Source organism: Falco rusticolus, chromosome 3 (genome assembly GCF_015220075.1).
Source record: "Falco rusticolus isolate bFalRus1 chromosome 3, bFalRus1.pri, whole genome shotgun sequence".
NCBI lineage: Eukaryota > Metazoa > Chordata > Aves > Falconiformes > Falconidae > Falco > Falco rusticolus.
In genome coordinates, this window is record NC_051189.1 from 105,204,944 (window position 1) to 105,221,920 (window position 16,977).

Below are 16,977 nucleotides of genomic sequence, written 5' to 3' on the forward strand. Positions count from 1 at the left end.
CCTGTAGGCATATAATCAGACTCGGCAGTGTGTCGATTCATTTTTCAGCGTAAGCAAAACTTCATAGAGCAGTGAGTGCTGGTATTCATCCAGTGCTGGTAAAATGGGAAAATGAGGTTGTTCAGTGGAATGGAAGAGAGCAGCCTTTAAAGCTTAATGATTTAACACATGCAGCAGATTAATAGGCATTTCTGCCGGAAAGTGTTGATACTTTCTTTACGTTTTCCTACCTCTGCTTGGGTGTCGTGGTCTGTAGGTAAATGCAGAGGATGAAGCATCCAGTTTTATGGAAGCAGGTTATGGTTAACTGCTTCCCAGGGGGCAAGTGTCATTTCACTGAGAGTCTTTTCGTGCCCTGCATTACAGCTTTGATAAAAAGGGAGACATCCATTACCTGATCAAGTGGAAAGACCTGCCGTACGACCAGTGCACCTGGGAGATCGATGAGATAGACATCCCATACTATGAAAACCTCAAACACCTTTACTGGAACCACAGGTACGACCCAGCTGGGCGGTGGAACCACAGCAGAGCTGCCACAGCCTGGCAGAGGCAGGCAGAGCTGGGGCAGCCTGTGCAGGCGCTGGTGCCCCCCTTCTGAACACACCAGCTCTGCTCGTGGGGACCTGTCTTCAGAGAGCGGTGGCTGAGCACTTTCAGAAAGCTGGCTCTCCTGAAATGCCATTTCAGGGCTGCTGGGAAATCCTGCCTGCCTGTCGTTTTCCAGCCTGTGCTCCCCTTCCCCTGCATTTATGCTGCTGTAGTACTCATGCTCTTGGCACGCTCCATGGTGCAGCCGCCCGTCTGTTTTGGGGGAAAACCACAGCCCTCTGATGTGATTGCTGTTCTTTTTGGATGACATTGTGTGGACTGTTGGGAGGAGAAGATTCACACTCCATGAGAGCCCAGGCTAACTGGGCCAGAAAGGCTCCTGTGGGGAGAGAGGCAGTGGAGTTTGGGAGGTATTTCTATCCCTGGGCTCAGGGACTGGGAGAGGAATGCTCATCATCTGCCTTTTCCCTGGCTGTTGCAGGGAGTTGATGCTGGGGGAGGACATGCGCCCTCTGAAGAAGCTGAACAAGAAAGGGAAAAAGCTGAAAGAGGAGAAGCTGGAAAAACCTCCAGAAACACCTCTCGTGGATGTGAGTAAGAATGGCAGGAACAGTGAATGGCACGTGAGCCCAGAGAGAGGGACATCTGTCTGGCCCCCCCACTCTGTTACGTTTTTCTCCTCTAGTTCCTTTGGGGACCCTGGATTTTTTTCATTGAAAGCTCTGGGGTGGCTTCGCTGTAAGGAGCATGAGGGCAGTGCTGTGCTGGGGACCATGTCTGCATCCCTTTGGGGGCTGTTGGGTGTCACAAGGCTGAAGAGGGATGTGCTTGGCCGCAGAGAGAGGAGGAGGAGTTGGCTCTCACTGCTTTGTGTTGTGTCTCTCTCTTTTCAGCCTACGGTGAAGTTTGACAAGCAGCCGTGGTACATCGATGCCACGGGGGGCACGCTCCATCCTTACCAGCTGGAAGGGCTAAACTGGCTGAGATTTTCCTGGGCCCAAGGGACGGATACAATCCTGGCTGACGAGATGGGGCTGGGGAAGACTGTGCAGACTATTGTGTTCTTGTATTCCCTGTACAAGGAGGTGAGTGGAGCATCCAGCAGTCCCCGAGGTGGCTGAGAGCCACTTGGTACGGGGAGAACAGCTTGGCCTTTGTCTCCCTGAGCAGGGCCACTCGAAAGGGCCGTACCTGGTCAGTGCCCCTCTCTCCACCATCATAAACTGGGAGCGCGAGTTTGAGATGTGGGCGCCCGACTTCTATGTCGTGACCTACACGGGGGACAAAGAAAGCCGGTCGGTCATCCGGGAAAATGAATTTTCTTTTGAAGACAATGCTATCCGGAGTGGAAAGAAGGTTTTCCGGATGAAGGTGGGAGCTAAGTCTGTGCCATACCCAGTAGCTTTAACCATCAGTAAGGAGGGGAGAGAGGCAAATGTAACCTGGAGAGGGAGGTTGGGCAGGTCCCTAATTGCCTGTTCTCCAAAGAGAGAGGCTGGCACTGTTAAAAAATGCAGGACGTTTGTGATGGGCTTGAAAGATTTCTGCCACAGCCTTTGCGGTGTCTGTAGTCCCCTGCTTGGTTCTAACGTTCAGATGGGTTTAGGTTTTCTGCTGACACGACTTGTGCCTCAATCCTGCTGCTGGTACTGTGCAGTACGGTGCAGGCAGCCCCCCCTTTTCTCCTTGAGTCATGTGCAGCAGCAAAGGTGGAGGCCATCCCGGTCCCCGCTGTCTTAGCCTGGCTTTTCTCTCCCTTGCTCCCCCAGAAGGAAGCCCAGATCAAGTTCCATGTCCTGCTCACCTCCTATGAGCTGATCACTATCGACCAGGCAGTGCTGGGCTCCATAGAGTGGGCCTGTCTGGTGGTGGATGAAGCACACAGGCTGAAGAACAACCAATCCAAAGTAGGTGGCAGGCGGTTGTGAGCGAATTTTGTGGTGCAGCTGTGCAACACCCAGTGCTGGCCGTCTGCTGCTCTGTGCTTTCCTCCCCCGGAGCTGAAAGATGCCCACACCTCGCACAGGTTCTGCCTGGGACCTGTGTTTGGGTGGATTTGCTTTCTTTAACATCCTCTGGCATTAAAAATCCTTCAGCGGTGGAAGAGGCGGCAGCCTGGCTGCCTGCCTGGCTCCTGATAATCCTTGGATGGGCTGTCGTGGAAGGGAATTGATCCCTCTCCTTCCTCTCTGCCCCTGGGACCTTCACGCAGGCCCCAGCGCTGAAGGCAGCAGGCGGTGTGACCCATGGATATTCAGGATTTGCTGCCTGTGCTCCGAGGGGATGGCTCGGAGCAGGACACTCGAGCTGCAGCCTGGCTTTGCATGCCCAGTGGGGGGAGTGGTGGCTGTAAGGTCTCTGTGGGCACAATCTGCAGATACCCCAGGGGACTAATTGGCTCCTCGGAGCTCTTTTCACCTCCTCTCATTTCTTTTCCCAGTTCTTTAGAGTATTAAATAGCTACAAGATTGATTACAAGCTGCTGCTCACTGGGACACCGCTCCAGAACAACTTGGAAGAGCTCTTCCACCTGCTCAATTTCCTGACTCCTGAGCGGTTTAAGTAAGTTGCACTGGTTCCCCCCCCACCCCACCCCCGAAAGGGACGAGTGGCCGGGACCTGGCCCCTCACCAGGTAGGGGGGTGGCTCAGCAGAGCTTCTCCCATTTCCCAGGGCTCCTGTCTGTATGGGGCTGCTGTGCCACTTTGCCGTATCCCCATATCCAGTTGCTGCTGTGCCAATGTCACCGGTCTGCACCAGCAGGCAGGCAGCAAAGCCTGTTGCCCCCGTGGTCATAACAGCTACACATGCCTTTAACGTGACCCCGGGTTTATTCCCGTGGGATTTTGGGGTCCTGTGGGTGGCTGTTGCCTTGCTATCGGTTGGGAGATTTGAGAGTGAGGAGCTGACGCCTGCCTTCTCTTCCCTGTCTCCGAGCAGACAGAGGTACTTTGGGGAATTGTTCAGACCTCGGCACATTTAGCCTGGATTTCCCCTCAGCCATCAGCACGGCTCCTCAGCCTGGCTTCTGCTCTGCTTGGATGCAAGCACAGGAGTGTCATCTCCTTGTATACCATGAGAACTTTGCCCTTGTTTTTAAGTCTTAAAGAAGCAGATGTCTTTGGTGTGTCCTGTTATTGCTCAGCGCTGTGTGGTTCTGGCTGCTTCCACAGTAACCTGGAGGGATTTCTGGAGGAGTTTGCAGACATTTCGAAGGAGGACCAGATCAAAAAACTCCATGACCTGTTGGGTCCCCACATGCTGCGGCGGCTCAAGGCGGATGTGTTCAAGAACATGCCAGCCAAGACGGAGCTGATCGTGAGAGTGGAGCTGAGCCAGATGCAGAAGTGAGTAATTCCAGCGCAGCTCCCGTGGGGTGGCCAGCTTCCCTCACCCCACCTCATCTGCAGCACGGCGGGGCGTCCCTGGGGCCCAACAGGTCAGGCCCCCCGCTGTCCTCGGGCCTGCTGCGGGAGGAGCTGGAGCGCTCCGTGTCGCACCGGGGAGCGTGTTCAGCCTGGTTAAACTGGGCTCTGCAGTCCTGGCTGCTCAGCAGAAAGCGTTTGATGCACGGCAAGCTGTCAGCGTGGCACTGCTAGTGCTGGGGGGCACCGAGAAGACGCTGATGCTGAACCCCCTTCTCCTCCTGCTGTCGACACCGGGGCAGCAGCCGGTGATGCCAGCTTGCTTGGTGTCAGCCTGGAGCATCACTGCTGCGCCAGGGGATGCTTGCTTGGCTCTGTTCGTGTCGGGCTGCCTGGCTTAGCTTCAGCAGCATCTTTTGCCAAGGCTGGGGGCCTTGCAGCGAAGGGGGGTTGCTTCTTACCACCATGGCGGGACAAGGCTGGGTGTACACCCAGCAGCGAGGAGTGTTCCTAGCCACTGTGCCCCCAAGTGCGTCCCACTTACAGGACTGTGATGTCCACAGAGCAATCAAATAAACCTGACCCTGAGCTGAGGGTGCTGAGCTGCTGCTTTGAAAAACCTCCAGATGTCCCTTTTGAAGCTCCAGTGGTGCTAGTGGGGTTTCATTCAGCACCGTCCTGTTTATGCCAGTCCTGCCGCTGGCTGAATTCACAGGGGTGTCTGTCCCATCCCCGTTCCTGCAGGAAATACTACAAGTTCATACTGACGAGGAATTTCGAAGCCCTGAATTCAAAAGGTGGCGGGAACCAGGTCTCACTGCTCAACATCATGATGGACCTGAAGAAATGCTGTAACCACCCGTACCTCTTTCCCGTGGCAGCAGTGGTACGTCACCTCTCTTTGTGCTGTGGGGACATTTCTCCGAGTATTGTGTGTGAGCTGTCGATGGGGGCTGTATCCATCGTCTCGCTTGGGTTAATGGTGTGGGTTTTCGTGCGAGTGGTTCTGTACAAGGATTTTGGCTTTGAAATGCCTGTGCACTTCTCCGCGGAGGTAACAAGCGTTGCCCTCAAAGAGGCTAACCAGGGTGCCTTCACAGGAGGCCCCGGTTCTGCCCAATGGATCCTACGATGGGAATTCTTTGGTCAAATCTTCTGGGAAACTGATGCTGCTCCAAAAGATGCTGAAGAAGTTACGGGATGGGGGTCACAGAGTTCTGATCTTTTCCCAGGTGAGTGTAGGGTAGAAATAATAATAAATAATTTTTTTAAGGATTTTCTTAGTTCTATACGAGGATTTTGTGCTAGGAGCAGATAGAGGTAGGTGGAAGAGCTGGTGGCAGCTTGTCCCCAGATAGCGTGGCAGCTGTGGCAGTCAGGATGGATGGACTGCATCCCAGCTTTTCCCCCCGAGGGACTGCCTGTAATATTTTATTTAAAACTGCTGTTACCTGTGGATAAAGAGATAACAGCAATAGTGCTCCCCTGTGGGGAGGGCCGTTCAGACATGATTCCCTTGCACTGGCAGAGCTGCCTGCAGAAGATGAGACGCCAGTGCTGCTTCTCTGGCAGTTGCCTGCGGCCCTACGGGGCTGTTGTTGGTACTGCCATCACCATGGCCTCCAGGCTGCAGGCAGGGGCGCAGCGGGGGCAGGGCAGGTCCCCGGGGCAGGCAGGGAGCCAGGCTGTGCAGAGCGGCTGGTGCCAGCGTCACCTTGCCCTGCAGATGACGAAGATGCTGGACTTGCTGGAGGATTTCCTGGAGTACGAAGGCTACAAGTACGAGCGGATAGATGGGGGCATCACCGGCGGCCTGCGCCAGGAGGCCATAGACAGGTTTAACGGTACTCACCTTTCTGCCTTGCGGGGTGGCTTGGCAGCCCGGGGTCGGCCGGCTGTGCCCACAGTCGGGCAGCGGGGAGGTGGTTGCCTGCACGCCAGTTGTGCCGCGCTCGGCAGGTCCCGCGTCCCGAGGCACAGCGCGGGCTGCTCCTACCACGTCATGAAGCCCTTGAGATGCGTCCCTCAGTGAGCCCTGAGCGTGCCCACAGCAGGCTGCTTAGTTTGGGGGACCCCTGCGTTTCCCTTCAAGGCCTCGGTAGACGACAGAGCTTCCCCTTTGGCACTGGAGCTGCTTTTCCTCCAGTCACCCGTTCCCAGGGACGATGCATTTGCCCTCCTTGCCTTCCCTGCCTGTCGCTGGTTGGCTTAGACCAATGGTCCCATCGGTTTTATCCCTAAAGCGTGGTACTGCACCTTTCTACGTAAGCTGCGCTCCTTTCTGTCTCACTGTTTGCCACCTGTGGGTTTGTCTTTCTCAGCTCCTGGTGCTCAGCAGTTCTGCTTTCTCCTCTCTACCCGCGCTGGCGGTCTGGGCATAAACCTTGCTACGGCCGACACAGTCATTATTTATGATTCTGACTGGAACCCCCACAATGACATCCAGGTTTCTGACTTTTCCTTTTCCTTCCCATATAGTAAGTACCTCTGTGGCTCTGCCCTCTGTTTGCACACCCTGCACAGGGAGGTTGGTCTCTTCTCCCAAGAGCTGCTGGTGCTTTCTGCTGTATTTGTGGGGGGTGTTTTTGCCCAGCAGCGCCCTTCCCGCATCTGCTGGCCTTGCCCTGGCCTGTCTGTGGCACAGGAGAGACCTGGCACGTGAAACTGGCTCTCTTCCACGGCTTCTCACTTTCTCCTGCTGCTTGTTCACAGGCGGGTGCCCCCTTCTCTTCTGGGGAGCTTCCACTTGGGTTTCCAAAAGCCCAGGGCAGAGCCTAGCTAAGGACTGTCCACCAATGGGCAATGGCAGCTGGAGCGGGCGAGCAGCCCATACCTCTGAAAGTAATGGAAAAGCAAGGAGTCATGCATGTCCCTCCCGTGCTTGCTGGTCAGGAGAAGGTTCTCTCCAAAGCTACATCCACTGTTGCTGTCCATTTGTGCCGGCGTTTCCTTTTACTGGGTCGTAGGCAAGCAGCCGCGCTGGTGCGGGGTGGTGAAGGAACGGTGTGGGTCCGGTGAACCTGCAGCCGGAGGGTTCCTGGGTGGGGTGCGTCCTCGCTGCCTGCCCTCAGCGCCTTTGGCTGGAGGCCTGCCCGGGGAAGCTGGCTTGCCTGCAGCCAGCCTCGGGGGCTGGCATGTTCAGGCTGGCTCTGAGGAGCCCCTCTTGCTCCACCACCCTGTAGCAGCCTTGAATGCTGAATGCAGCCGTGTCCTTGTGGTGCCTTTGCACAGCCTGGGGAGGTGAGGAACAGGCCCCTCAGCCAGCGTGGCACGGTGCCGCCCTGAACAGCTTCATTCTCTGCTTGCAGGCATTCAGCAGAGCTCACCGCATCGGGCAGAACAAGAAGGTGATGATCTACCGATTTGTGACCAGAGCCTCTGTCGAAGAGCGCATCACCCAGGTGGCCAAAAGGAAGATGATGCTCACCCACCTTGTGGTCCGCCCAGGGCTTGGCTCCAAGTCAGGCTCCATGACCAAGCAAGAGCTGGATGACATCCTCAAGTTTGGGACAGAAGAGCTCTTCAAGGATGATGTGGAAGGTGAGATCAGGAAGGTGCTGGGGATGCTCTGCGTGGGGTGGGGCCCTGCCTCAGCTGCTGGGGCTCATTCTCCTCTTCGTACACCCGCAGGCATGGTGTCTCAGGGACAGCGGATTGCCATGCCGGACGCTGTCACCGCTTTCTCTGACACTCTCTCCACCAAAGGGGGTGCAGTGACTCCTGGCATGAAAAAAAAGCATGGTGGCACCCCCCCAGGTGTGTAGCCCCCCTTGCTGGGGTGACCCGTCCCCTTCCCTGGCCCTGTGCCCTGCCTGAGCTCCCTGGCTCTGGGAGCAGGCTGTCACCATCATGGTGATTTGTGTTTCCAATCCCCTCGCTTTGCTTTCCAGGTGACAATAAGGACGTGGATGACAGCAGTGTGATCCACTATGACGACGCTGCCATCTCTAAGCTTTTGGACCGAAACCAGGATGCAACTGATGACACGGAGCTGCAGAACATGAACGAGTATCTCAGCTCCTTTAAAGTGGCCCAGTATGTTGTGAGAGAAGAGGACGGTGTGGTAATGTGATTAGTATCATGTCTTACAATCGCACCTCTTTGTATGTCCCTCTGTGTTTCTTCCGCTCCCTCTTCTGTTCTGGCGAGTGTCTGCGGCTCTCCTCCCCGCGCGCCAGCTGTGGCTGCTGTAGGTGGCTCCAGATTTTGGGGGCCCAGGGGACCGAGAAGGAGCCCACTTGTCTTGGTCCTGTGTGGCCGATGGTGCAAGCCAGGCTCTGTCCCTGTTGGCCCAGGACCCCATTTCGATCGAAGCGTCCGTGGCATCTTCTGTCCTGCGGAGGGCCCTTCCCTGGCAGACTGGGAGCAGGCGCGATGCTGCTTGCAACCGCGCTGCTGTCGTTCGCCTGCCCAGTAGCCGCGCAGGAGCAGGCTGCTGTTCTGGGAGGTCTCTGCAGATCTGTGGTCTCTCCCTCGATGTGAGCGCGGGCGCTGTGGGCAGGATGGATGGCAATGTTTGCGGAGCTTTTTCTTGGGGGGGGAGGTTGTCGCAGCCCTTTGACAACCTTGCACTGAGGTCAGTAGGTTTGGGCAGTGCCCCAGGAGCCCAGTTCCATCCCAGTGGCTCGGTGCCCTCCCTCTCTCCCTGGAGTGCTGTTAGAGGACAGGCAGTGGGGTAATGTGGGCAGGTCTGGGGCTGCCCGGTCTCAAGCTCCTGGTCTCTTGCTTTGCAGGAGGAGGTGGAACGTGAGATCATCAAGCAAGAGGAGAACGTGGACCCTGACTACTGGGAGAAGCTGCTGCGGCACCACTATGAGCAGCAGCAGGAAGACCTGGCCAGGAACTTGGGGAAGGGAAAGAGAATCCGCAAGCAGGTCAACTACAACGATGCCTCGCAGGAGGACCAAGGTACGGCTGTGGCCATTCAGCTCCTGGTGGGGCTCGTGGGCGGGCAGCAGCCCTGCAGGCTGGCTCTGAAAAGCTGCACAGGCAGGTTCCCCGATGGATGGATTGGCCAAGTCACTGGTGTTCCTCTGCAGTTTGGTAGGCTGTGTGGCTCTGTACTTCCCAGATTCTTAAACTTCCCAGGACAGAAATTCTTCCAAGACTTTTTTTTTTTTTTTTTTTGTCTGTAAACTCTCGTTTTGCTGGAAGAATGTAGGAAAGATGTGTCTGCGGGTGGGATATTTCAAGCTGGGTTTTTCCTGTATACTGATTTTGGAAAACCTGAGACTGTGATTTCTTGCTTGTTGTATCCTCCTCTCGCGCTGCCTGTTACACCCGCGGGCAGGCTCTTACCTGTCCTGTGTGTCCCTCCTGGGCAGGATCCCACTGCTTGGGAGGTCTCCTAACCTGACCTCCCTTGTGCTCTGCAGAGTGGCAGGATGAGCTCTCTGACAACCAGTCGGAGTACTCCATTGGCTCCGAGGATGAGGATGAAGACTTTGAAGAGAGGCCAGAAGGTCAGAGTGAGTTAATGCATTTGGTCCTCCACGGGATGTTGCTCTGCAGGGAGCCCTGGGCACTCAGGTGCAGCAGAAACATCTGGGTTGGAGGGACTGGTGTGCTTCTGGGCCTCCGTTGAGGGGGAGCTATCCCTGCTTGCCTGCCAGGTGAGGAGATTCCTAGGGCAGGGAGTGCAGCCAGCCGTTTCCTTTGCTGGCCGCTGCAGGACCTCGGTCTGGTCCTCATGGTGGAAGGTTGGGGACCGCAGGGAGGACAGGCGTGGTACCCCCTTGCTTGGAAAGCGCAGAAAAGAGCCCCAGCTGGGGAAGGCCAGTGGGACAGGTGGAAGGGACTGCTGCAGCCTGGGCTGCTGCTCTGCCCAGATCTCGCTCCCATCGGGTGGGAGCGCAGGAAGCTGGGGGTGCGGGAGGACTTCGGGCACCCTTCCTCGCTCCTGGGCCCACCCATCACTGAGGCTGCTTGGCTCTAGGTGGCAGAAGACAATCCCGGAGACAGCTGAAGAGTGACAGGGACAAGCCTCTCCCTCCTTTGCTGGCAAGAGTCGGGGGGAATATCGAGGTGAGCATCAGCACGACCAGTGCAATTGTGCCAGGGCTGCGCTGGGCTCGTGGGCTGGGCTGCTCCGTGCCGAGTTGCTGGCGCCTTAGTCCTGGTCCAGCAGCCGCAAGGCTCTGAGGTGCCACACACTTCCGAGGGTGTGTTGTGATCCCAGCAACGCCTCCACTCCCTGCAGGTTCTCGGCTTCAACGCCCGCCAGCGCAAGGCTTTCCTGAATGCTATCATGCGCTGGGGCATGCCGCCCCAGGACGCCTTCAACTCTCACTGGCTGGTTCGGGACCTGCGAGGGAAGAGCGAGAAGGAGTTCAGGTGCGGGGGGTGCCGGGCAGGTGGGGCGAGGTCTGTCCTGGGCTCTGGCTGATGGTTTGGGATGAGCTCTGATCACTGTGTTGTCTTGCCACGTCACTGTCTCTGCCGTGCTTCCCAGGGCCGGGCAGAGGCTGTGCTGTGACACAGCCGGCGGCGCAGCAGTAGCCCAAGCACCCGCACGTCCCCACCGTGGTTTCTTTTTGGGGAGGCAACACCTGTTTCCTCGGAGAGGGCTGCTGTCATTCTCTTTACGACAGGCTGAATCTCAGCCTGGGTGTGGGGCTCTGCCCTCGCCCGCGGCTGAGAGCAGGCGCTGTGGGTCCTCGGCTCAGCAGAGGGTCTGTGCCAACGGGACCAAGCTCTGGCTTTCCTTCCACAGGGCGTATGTCTCTCTCTTCATGAGACATTTGTGTGAACCCGGAGCAGATGGTGCTGAAACCTTTGCGGATGGCGTTCCCCGGGAAGGGCTGTCCCGCCAGCACGTGCTGACTCGGATTGGAGTCATGTCACTAGTAAGGAAGAAGGTGGGTGAGTAAAATTTCATATGTGCCATTTCAGGTGTGTTCTGGAGACCCATGGGTTTCACTGGCTGCTGAATGCCTCTCGCCAGGGTTCCCCTGCTGAATCTCCCAGGTTTACCATAAATGTATAGGTGACGGTAATGCAAACTGCCTTTCAAACCCTGCCGCGTTTTTCCTCGGTAGGGATGTAGGATGAGCCAGTATTTAACAGGCTGGCTGGCAAAAAAGAGGAATCATGCAGGAGAGTTGTTGGGTCTCAGAGCTGTAGTGTTGACTGTGCCTGGCGGGGGGTGGTGGTGCAGCGATCCTGCTGCTTTGTCAGTCGGCGGGTGAAGCAGCCTGAACATGCTGGCTCTGCAGCAGTGGGCTGGGAATGTCTCTGCTGTGTTTGGCTTGATGCTGTGCGTCTGCCCCAGGTCCAGGAGTTTGAGCATGTCAATGGCAAGTACAGCACCCCAGATCTCATTCTCGAGGGCCCGGAGAGCAAGAAATCCAGTGAGATTGTGTCTTCAGATCCCAACACCCCCATCCCGGCCAGCCCAGCACACATGCACATGGGACCTGTGGCTTTTGCTGGTAGGTGTGCCAGCAGGCTGCCTGGGCATCGTGGCTTTGGTCTGGCTTGAGAAGCCACCAGAAGGTCGTGCAGGTGTCTGCCTACCTCGGCAGCGTGCACGGCTCTCTGGGGCCCCATTCGATTGCTTCCTTGCTTTGCTGCTGCTACAGACAAAATAGAAACGCAGCTGGGGTTCCAGGAGGAAAAGGATCAAGTGGAGCAGAAGTCCAGGAAGGTGTCTGACGGCCAGGTAGGGTGGCTTCTCCCAGCATCTCCTCTGGGAGGGCTTCTTGTGGTCTCCCAGAAACTCAGAGCGCTCGCTGGGGAAGGCGCAAGGCTGGCCTCATCTGGTGTGGGCGCTTCATGTTAAGGTGCCTGTGAGTGCCGAGAAGGTGGAAAGCGAAGAGCACTTAGAAAGCTGCGACAGCAAGGAAAGACCGAGGGAAGAGCATCAGGAGGAGAGTGAAAAGGTTGAGCCTTCTCCCGAGCCGCTGGTGAAAGGTGAGTGTCTGTGGCTTGGGTGGGTGCCATCCCTGCGCTCGGGTTCCCCTCAGCGTGGCTGGGACTCCTGCGGGGCTGTGGCACCCAGCGACGGCACCGGTCTGTGCTGGAGCAGTTCTGCAGCTGAAGCTGCGTGGAGACCAGGGCGTGCACCCCTTCTGTGTTGGATGCGTTGGTGCTCCCAACGGGTGGACTTTCCCTCTGGTGGGTGGCTCCAGTGCTTTGTACCTTGCTTGGGTCCTTCTCCATATCACTGCGGGAAACCTGCATGTCACAAGGTCCTGCAGAAGTTCCTGAGACAACAACACTACCAGGTTGTAAATCACGAGAAATGCTCACTGTGGGGGGGCATTTTCTGTTCCTAGCAGTGTGTTCCTCCAGATGTCTCAAGGAAGAGGGAAAACTGAACAAATTTTCTTGATAAAATGCAGAAGAATATTTTGTTTGAAGTTTTCTGAATGCCTTGAACATACAAACAATATAATCACTTTACGCTAAAAGGGGAAGTCTCTCCAGACAAGCTGCTCTTCCCCAAAGAGCATTTTGCATGTCAAGCTTTTCGTACAGTCCTCTTCCTTTCCTCAGATGAGGGGATTCAAGAGAAAGAGAAGCCTCTGGAAAAGCTGGAGTTGAACAGCAGCCCAGGAAAAGGGGAGGACAAAGAAGTCAAACCAGGTGAGATGCAAGGAGGCTTTGGGGCAAGAAGGGTCTCCAAAACAAGGCAGGTGCCCGTTGCAGAGGCGAAGGAGCAGGTCCATGGGGTGATGGTGAGCACAGCCCTCAGCACCCGCAGCAGCTGGTGCTCGCCTTGTGGCGAAGCGTGAGAGCCATGAGCGGAAACAAGACCCCAGTAGGGTGGGTGCTGTGTGCTTGCCGTGCGAGCAGTAGGACCTGTGGTGGAGCAGGGTGCAGACTGATGGCTTTTCCAGCAGTGACTTTAGTGGGGAGTTCCTCTGGCAGCTGATGGGGCAAGGAGGGTGCCAGTCGGTCTTTTGGTGGAGAATGGTTAGACAGGTACAATTTTTTGTGTTTGCCAAGCAGAGGACGCCAAGGCAGAGGAGAAGGAGCAAAGTGACGCTCAGCAAAATGGTGACAAAGAGGAAGAGGAGGATGGCAAGAAGGATGACAGAAACATGAATTTCCGATTCATGTTCAACATCGCTGACGGTGGCTTTACAGGTAAGAGCAAGAGACGAGGCATCAGCTGCTCCTGCAGAGCTTCTGCGCAGAAGCTCTACAGCCGTGCAAGCAATGTGAGCCATGTGAAAAGGCTGCGGACAGGACGGTGCTTCACCTCGCCGCAGGCTGTCTTGGTTTTGTGCTGTGCCCGTGGCTGCCCGGGAGATTTCACCGCTCGCCCTGCCCGGTGTGCTGGGTGATGTCCCCAGCAGCCCCGCTGCCTGACCGGGCTGTCTCGCTTCTGCTTCCACAGAGCTGCACACGCTGTGGCAGAATGAGGAAAGGGCTGCCATCTCCTCTGGCAAGATCTATGACATCTGGCACCGCCGTCACGACTACTGGCTGTTGGCAGGAATTGTCACGTACCCTTTGAGTTGGTGGGAGCGTGCCTCCTGCCGTCGGGCAGCGGGGGATGGGGGAGCCTCGGCAGGGTGCGGGTGCTGGGGTCAGGGTGCAGTGATGAGCAGGGTGGGGGTTTGGTAACGTGGTGTGGCTGCAGGGCGGTGGGCATGCTGTCGGCTGGCCAGCCCTTCCCTTGACGCTCCCTCTGCATCAGTCACGGCTATGCCCGCTGGCAGGACATCCAGAACGACCCACGCTACGTGATCCTGAATGAGCCGTTTAAGTCGGAGATACATAAGGGGAACTACCTCGAGATGAAGAACAAGTTCCTTGCCCGGCGGTTCAAGGCGAGTTGCAGGTCCAGGGCTGGTGAGTCCTTACCAGCGGGGGGGACCAGAGTGGCACCCCAAAGCTGGGGGGCAGCCCACCAGCACCTTCTGGGTGCAGGGCGGGGAGTGCTGTGGGCTTTGCAAGGGGCTCACAGTCGCCGGAGGAGAGCAGGCACCCAGCAGCAGGAGCTCAGTCCTGGGGAGCTCGCCGGCTCTGTGGTGGGGTGCACAGGATGGGACCGGCTGCCCTGGGCTCCTCTCTGTGAGTGGGCTGGGTGCTCTGCCCGCTCCCAACATGTGCGGTGCTGTAGAGTTGCTGCCCAGATCCCTTTCTGGGACGCTTGGTGTCTGCAGATAAGAAATCAGAAGGGCTAAGCCTGTTCTCCCAGGAGTGTTTGGGTGTGAGGCTGGTGGGGAGCACGGCAGGGCAGAGGCTCGTTTGGTGTGAACCACATGGGCAGCTGGAGCCTGCGGAGCGGTGCTGGTTTACACTGGAGCAGGGTCTGGTCCTGAACCCTTCCCCTCCTGCACCTCCCAGTTGCTGGAGCAGGCCCTGGTGATCGAGGAGCAGCTGCGGAGGGCTGCGTACCTCAACATGACCCAAGACCCCAATCACCCGGCCATGGCATTGAACGCCCGTCTGGCTGAAGTGGAGTGCCTTGCCGAGAGCCACCAGCATCTCTCCAAAGAGTCCCTGGCTGGGAACAAGCCCGCGAACGCCGTCCTGCACAAGGGTGCGTGCCGGCAGAGGTGGGGTGGGAGCCTGCCCCAGGGGGCTGGGAAGGGTTTGCGACCCTGACCACTGGGAGGATCCGGCTGGGAAGTTGTCGGTGTCTCGCGTTCCCTTGGCCAGGGTCTGACTGCTCCACCCTTCTCGCTCACTTTGCTGGCCAGGGCACTGGAAAGTGGCATGCTGCTGCTGCTGCAGCCAGCGGTGGCGGGGGTCTTTGCCATCAGCTCCCAGCTGCTGGAGCTTGCTGGGATGCTGGGGGTGCTCCTGCCTTTGCCTGAGCACTGCCTCATTCTGCTTGCAGTGCTGAACCAGCTCGAGGAGCTGCTAAGCGACATGAAGGCTGACGTGACGCGCCTGCCCTCCATGCTGTCCCGCATCCCACCCGTGGCCGCCCGGCTGCAGATGTCCGAGCGGAGCATCCTCAGCCGCCTGGCTACCCGTGGGGGGGACCCCACTGGCCAGCAGGTCAGCGGGGTCCGGGACGGGGCCCCATGCCGGGGCTGGCAGCGATGGGGCCAGGGCTGCACATCAGCGGCTCTTCTCCCTCCTTGCCTGCCCAGGGCTCCTTCGGCTCCTCCCAGATCTACAACAACAACTTCGGGCCGAATTTCCGAGGTCCTGGGCCAGGCGGGATTGTCAACTACAGCCAGATGCCTCTGGGACCGTATGTGACCGGTAGGTCGGGGTTTGGAGCGGGCGCTCCGGGGCAGAGGAATTCAGGGGGTGGGTTTGTGTGGGCCAGGAGCGCTGCGAAGGGCGGCGGCGAGCGAAGCGTTTCCCCTCTCCCACCACAGATATTTAGCCGTCCCCACAGTTCTCCTCCGCAGCTCCCATTCCCAGCTGAGGTAAGGCTGTGCCCGCTGCTCGCCGCGTTCTGTTTGCCGGGGCCCCGTGGGAACACGCGTGCAGACGCGTGAGGGGCTGTTTCCCCTTGGGGCTGCCCCCTCCGAGCGCCGGTGTCTGGATGTGGCCCCTGGCTCAAGCAACCGCAGCGGTTACCGGTGGTGGGGGCAGGATCCTTCCCGCAGCCCTCGGGCTGGCTGCCCCTGCCCGGGTGTGGGCTCACTCCCCCTGCCCTGGGGTTTGGCGTGGGGAGGGTCCGAAGCCTGGCTGACGGCAGCTCTCCCCTGTCCTTGCAGCAGCCCCCGGGGGCCGCTCGCCGGCCCCCCCAGCCGAAAGCCACCCTGTCGCTGGAGGAAGGGTGGGGGAAGCGAGGCGGCGTTGCCTGCGTGGAAGACGAGCTGCTCCTGGCGCTGCCGAGCTCTCCCGCCCCCGCTTCAAGTGTGCTTCAACCGATGCGACCCCCCCCCGCCGTCGCTGGAGCGGCCGGGATGGGGGTTTCATTTCCGTGTACATTTTTTGCACTTTCTTATTGAAGACTTGAAGAGTTTGTCTGGGCGAGATGGGCCGAGCTGAGAAGGGAGGTCGAGTCACGGTGTTTGTGTCTGGGTTTATTGGCACGTGTGGGGTGGGAGCGGGGTCCGGCGGGTGCCCTGCTTGCCGGCCAGCTGTGCCAGGGCACTTGTCTGGGGCCGAGCTGGCTCCTGCGCTTCTCTCTGCGGTCCATTTCTGCGTCCTCGTGGTGTTTGAGCAAGTGCGTGCCTGCTGCCAGCCCCGCTGCCAGAGCCGCCGAGCCCCGCGGGAGATTGGTGTGTGCCGGCGTCAGCCCTGGCACTGTCCCGGCAGCGGGGCCGTGGCAGGGCTGGGGGTCCGGGCGTGCTGGGTTTGGGGTGCACAGGTGGAGGCGATGTGGGTGGGAAGGAGGGGACGGCCGGAGCTGGGACGGGGACACCTGCGAGCGTGGTGACACCAACCACGCCGAGGTGGCGGCCTCTCGCCGGAGGCTGATGGCAGCAGTGAGCAATGCCCCCGCGTTCACTTCGTACTGCGTGTGTCCCGGTTTCTGTTCTCTGTGTTTTAATAAATCCTTTCAGAAGGATGCAGTGGGAGCCTGGCGGGGTGAGGACGGCAGCGGCGTTGGTGGCAACCGGGGGGCCCAGCTGCACTCACGGCCCCCCGCCACCATCCTGCACACACACGTGTGCACACGCGGACACAGGGACCCTGGCTGGGCGGCAGCGGAGCTGCCCCCTCCCCAGCCCAGCAGCCCCCACTCCCACACGCGCTTCCTGCACGTGTGGGCACGCATGAACGGGGGGCGGGGGGCATGTGTGTAAATTGAGTGTAATTTTTACACGGGTGCACGTACACATACATATATGTGCATCTATCTCCATACGTACGAACGTAAGTACCTCTGCAGATATATAGAGAGGGGCATAGATCTATATGGATACACACACGTGTAGATATACATAGAATTATAGTTGTATGGATGTATAGGTCTGTATCTGCATAGGTGTATATATGCATCTATGTATCTGTGTACGTGTACATATGTGTGTATATATGTATTTGTAGTTTACCTATGTGTATATATACACACATAGATGTGTAGATATATCTATATATTACATATCTGTATCTCTGTATAGGTATATAGATCTGTGTGAATGTATACACAGACACATATTTGTAATCTATATATTTATACATAGACGTATAG

The 16,977-nt window shown here is 57.8% G+C and overlaps 1 protein-coding gene across 7 annotated transcripts in view; it reads left to right on the forward strand.

Moving 5' to 3' along the window:
* CHD5 (chromodomain helicase DNA binding protein 5) overlaps positions 1-15,801 on the forward strand; it is a 30,975-nt gene extending 15,174 nt beyond the window's left edge. For 4 of the 7 annotated variants that reach the window (XM_037381168.1, XM_037381169.1, XM_037381173.1 and 1 more), the window contains 31 exons: positions 367-498; positions 1,034-1,142; positions 1,446-1,637; positions 1,723-1,923; positions 2,322-2,459; positions 2,993-3,114; positions 3,726-3,899; positions 4,662-4,803; positions 5,018-5,149; positions 5,644-5,761; positions 6,239-6,363; positions 7,226-7,457; positions 7,548-7,673; positions 7,808-7,980; positions 8,651-8,825; positions 9,293-9,385; positions 9,853-9,941; positions 10,117-10,250; positions 10,630-10,774; positions 11,188-11,347; positions 11,498-11,577; positions 11,699-11,828; positions 12,414-12,503; positions 12,870-13,007; positions 13,261-13,369; positions 13,564-13,696; positions 14,217-14,412; positions 14,713-14,876; positions 14,972-15,086; positions 15,206-15,256; positions 15,551-15,801. In XM_037381168.1, the coding sequence (XP_037237065.1) occupies positions 367-498; positions 1,034-1,142; positions 1,446-1,637; positions 1,723-1,923; positions 2,322-2,459; positions 2,993-3,114; positions 3,726-3,899; positions 4,662-4,803; positions 5,018-5,149; positions 5,644-5,761; positions 6,239-6,363; positions 7,226-7,457; positions 7,548-7,673; positions 7,808-7,980; positions 8,651-8,825; positions 9,293-9,385; positions 9,853-9,941; positions 10,117-10,250; positions 10,630-10,774; positions 11,188-11,347; positions 11,498-11,577; positions 11,699-11,828; positions 12,414-12,503; positions 12,870-13,007; positions 13,261-13,369; positions 13,564-13,696; positions 14,217-14,412; positions 14,713-14,876; positions 14,972-15,086; positions 15,206-15,213 (4,075 nt within the window). In that variant the 3' untranslated portion in view covers positions 15,214-15,256; positions 15,551-15,801. The remainder of the gene's footprint in view (positions 1-366; positions 499-1,033; positions 1,143-1,445; positions 1,638-1,722; positions 1,924-2,321; positions 2,460-2,992; positions 3,115-3,725; positions 3,900-4,661; positions 4,804-5,017; positions 5,150-5,643; positions 5,762-6,238; positions 6,364-7,225; positions 7,458-7,547; positions 7,674-7,807; positions 7,981-8,650; positions 8,826-9,292; positions 9,386-9,852; positions 9,942-10,116; positions 10,251-10,629; positions 10,775-11,187; positions 11,348-11,497; positions 11,578-11,698; positions 11,829-12,413; positions 12,504-12,869; positions 13,008-13,260; positions 13,370-13,563; positions 13,697-14,216; positions 14,413-14,712; positions 14,877-14,971; positions 15,087-15,205; positions 15,257-15,550) is intronic. The other 3 variants (XM_037381171.1, XM_037381172.1, XM_037381170.1) reach the window with 3 other exon arrangements.
* The last annotated feature ends 1,176 nt before the right edge of the window (positions 15,802-16,977 follow it).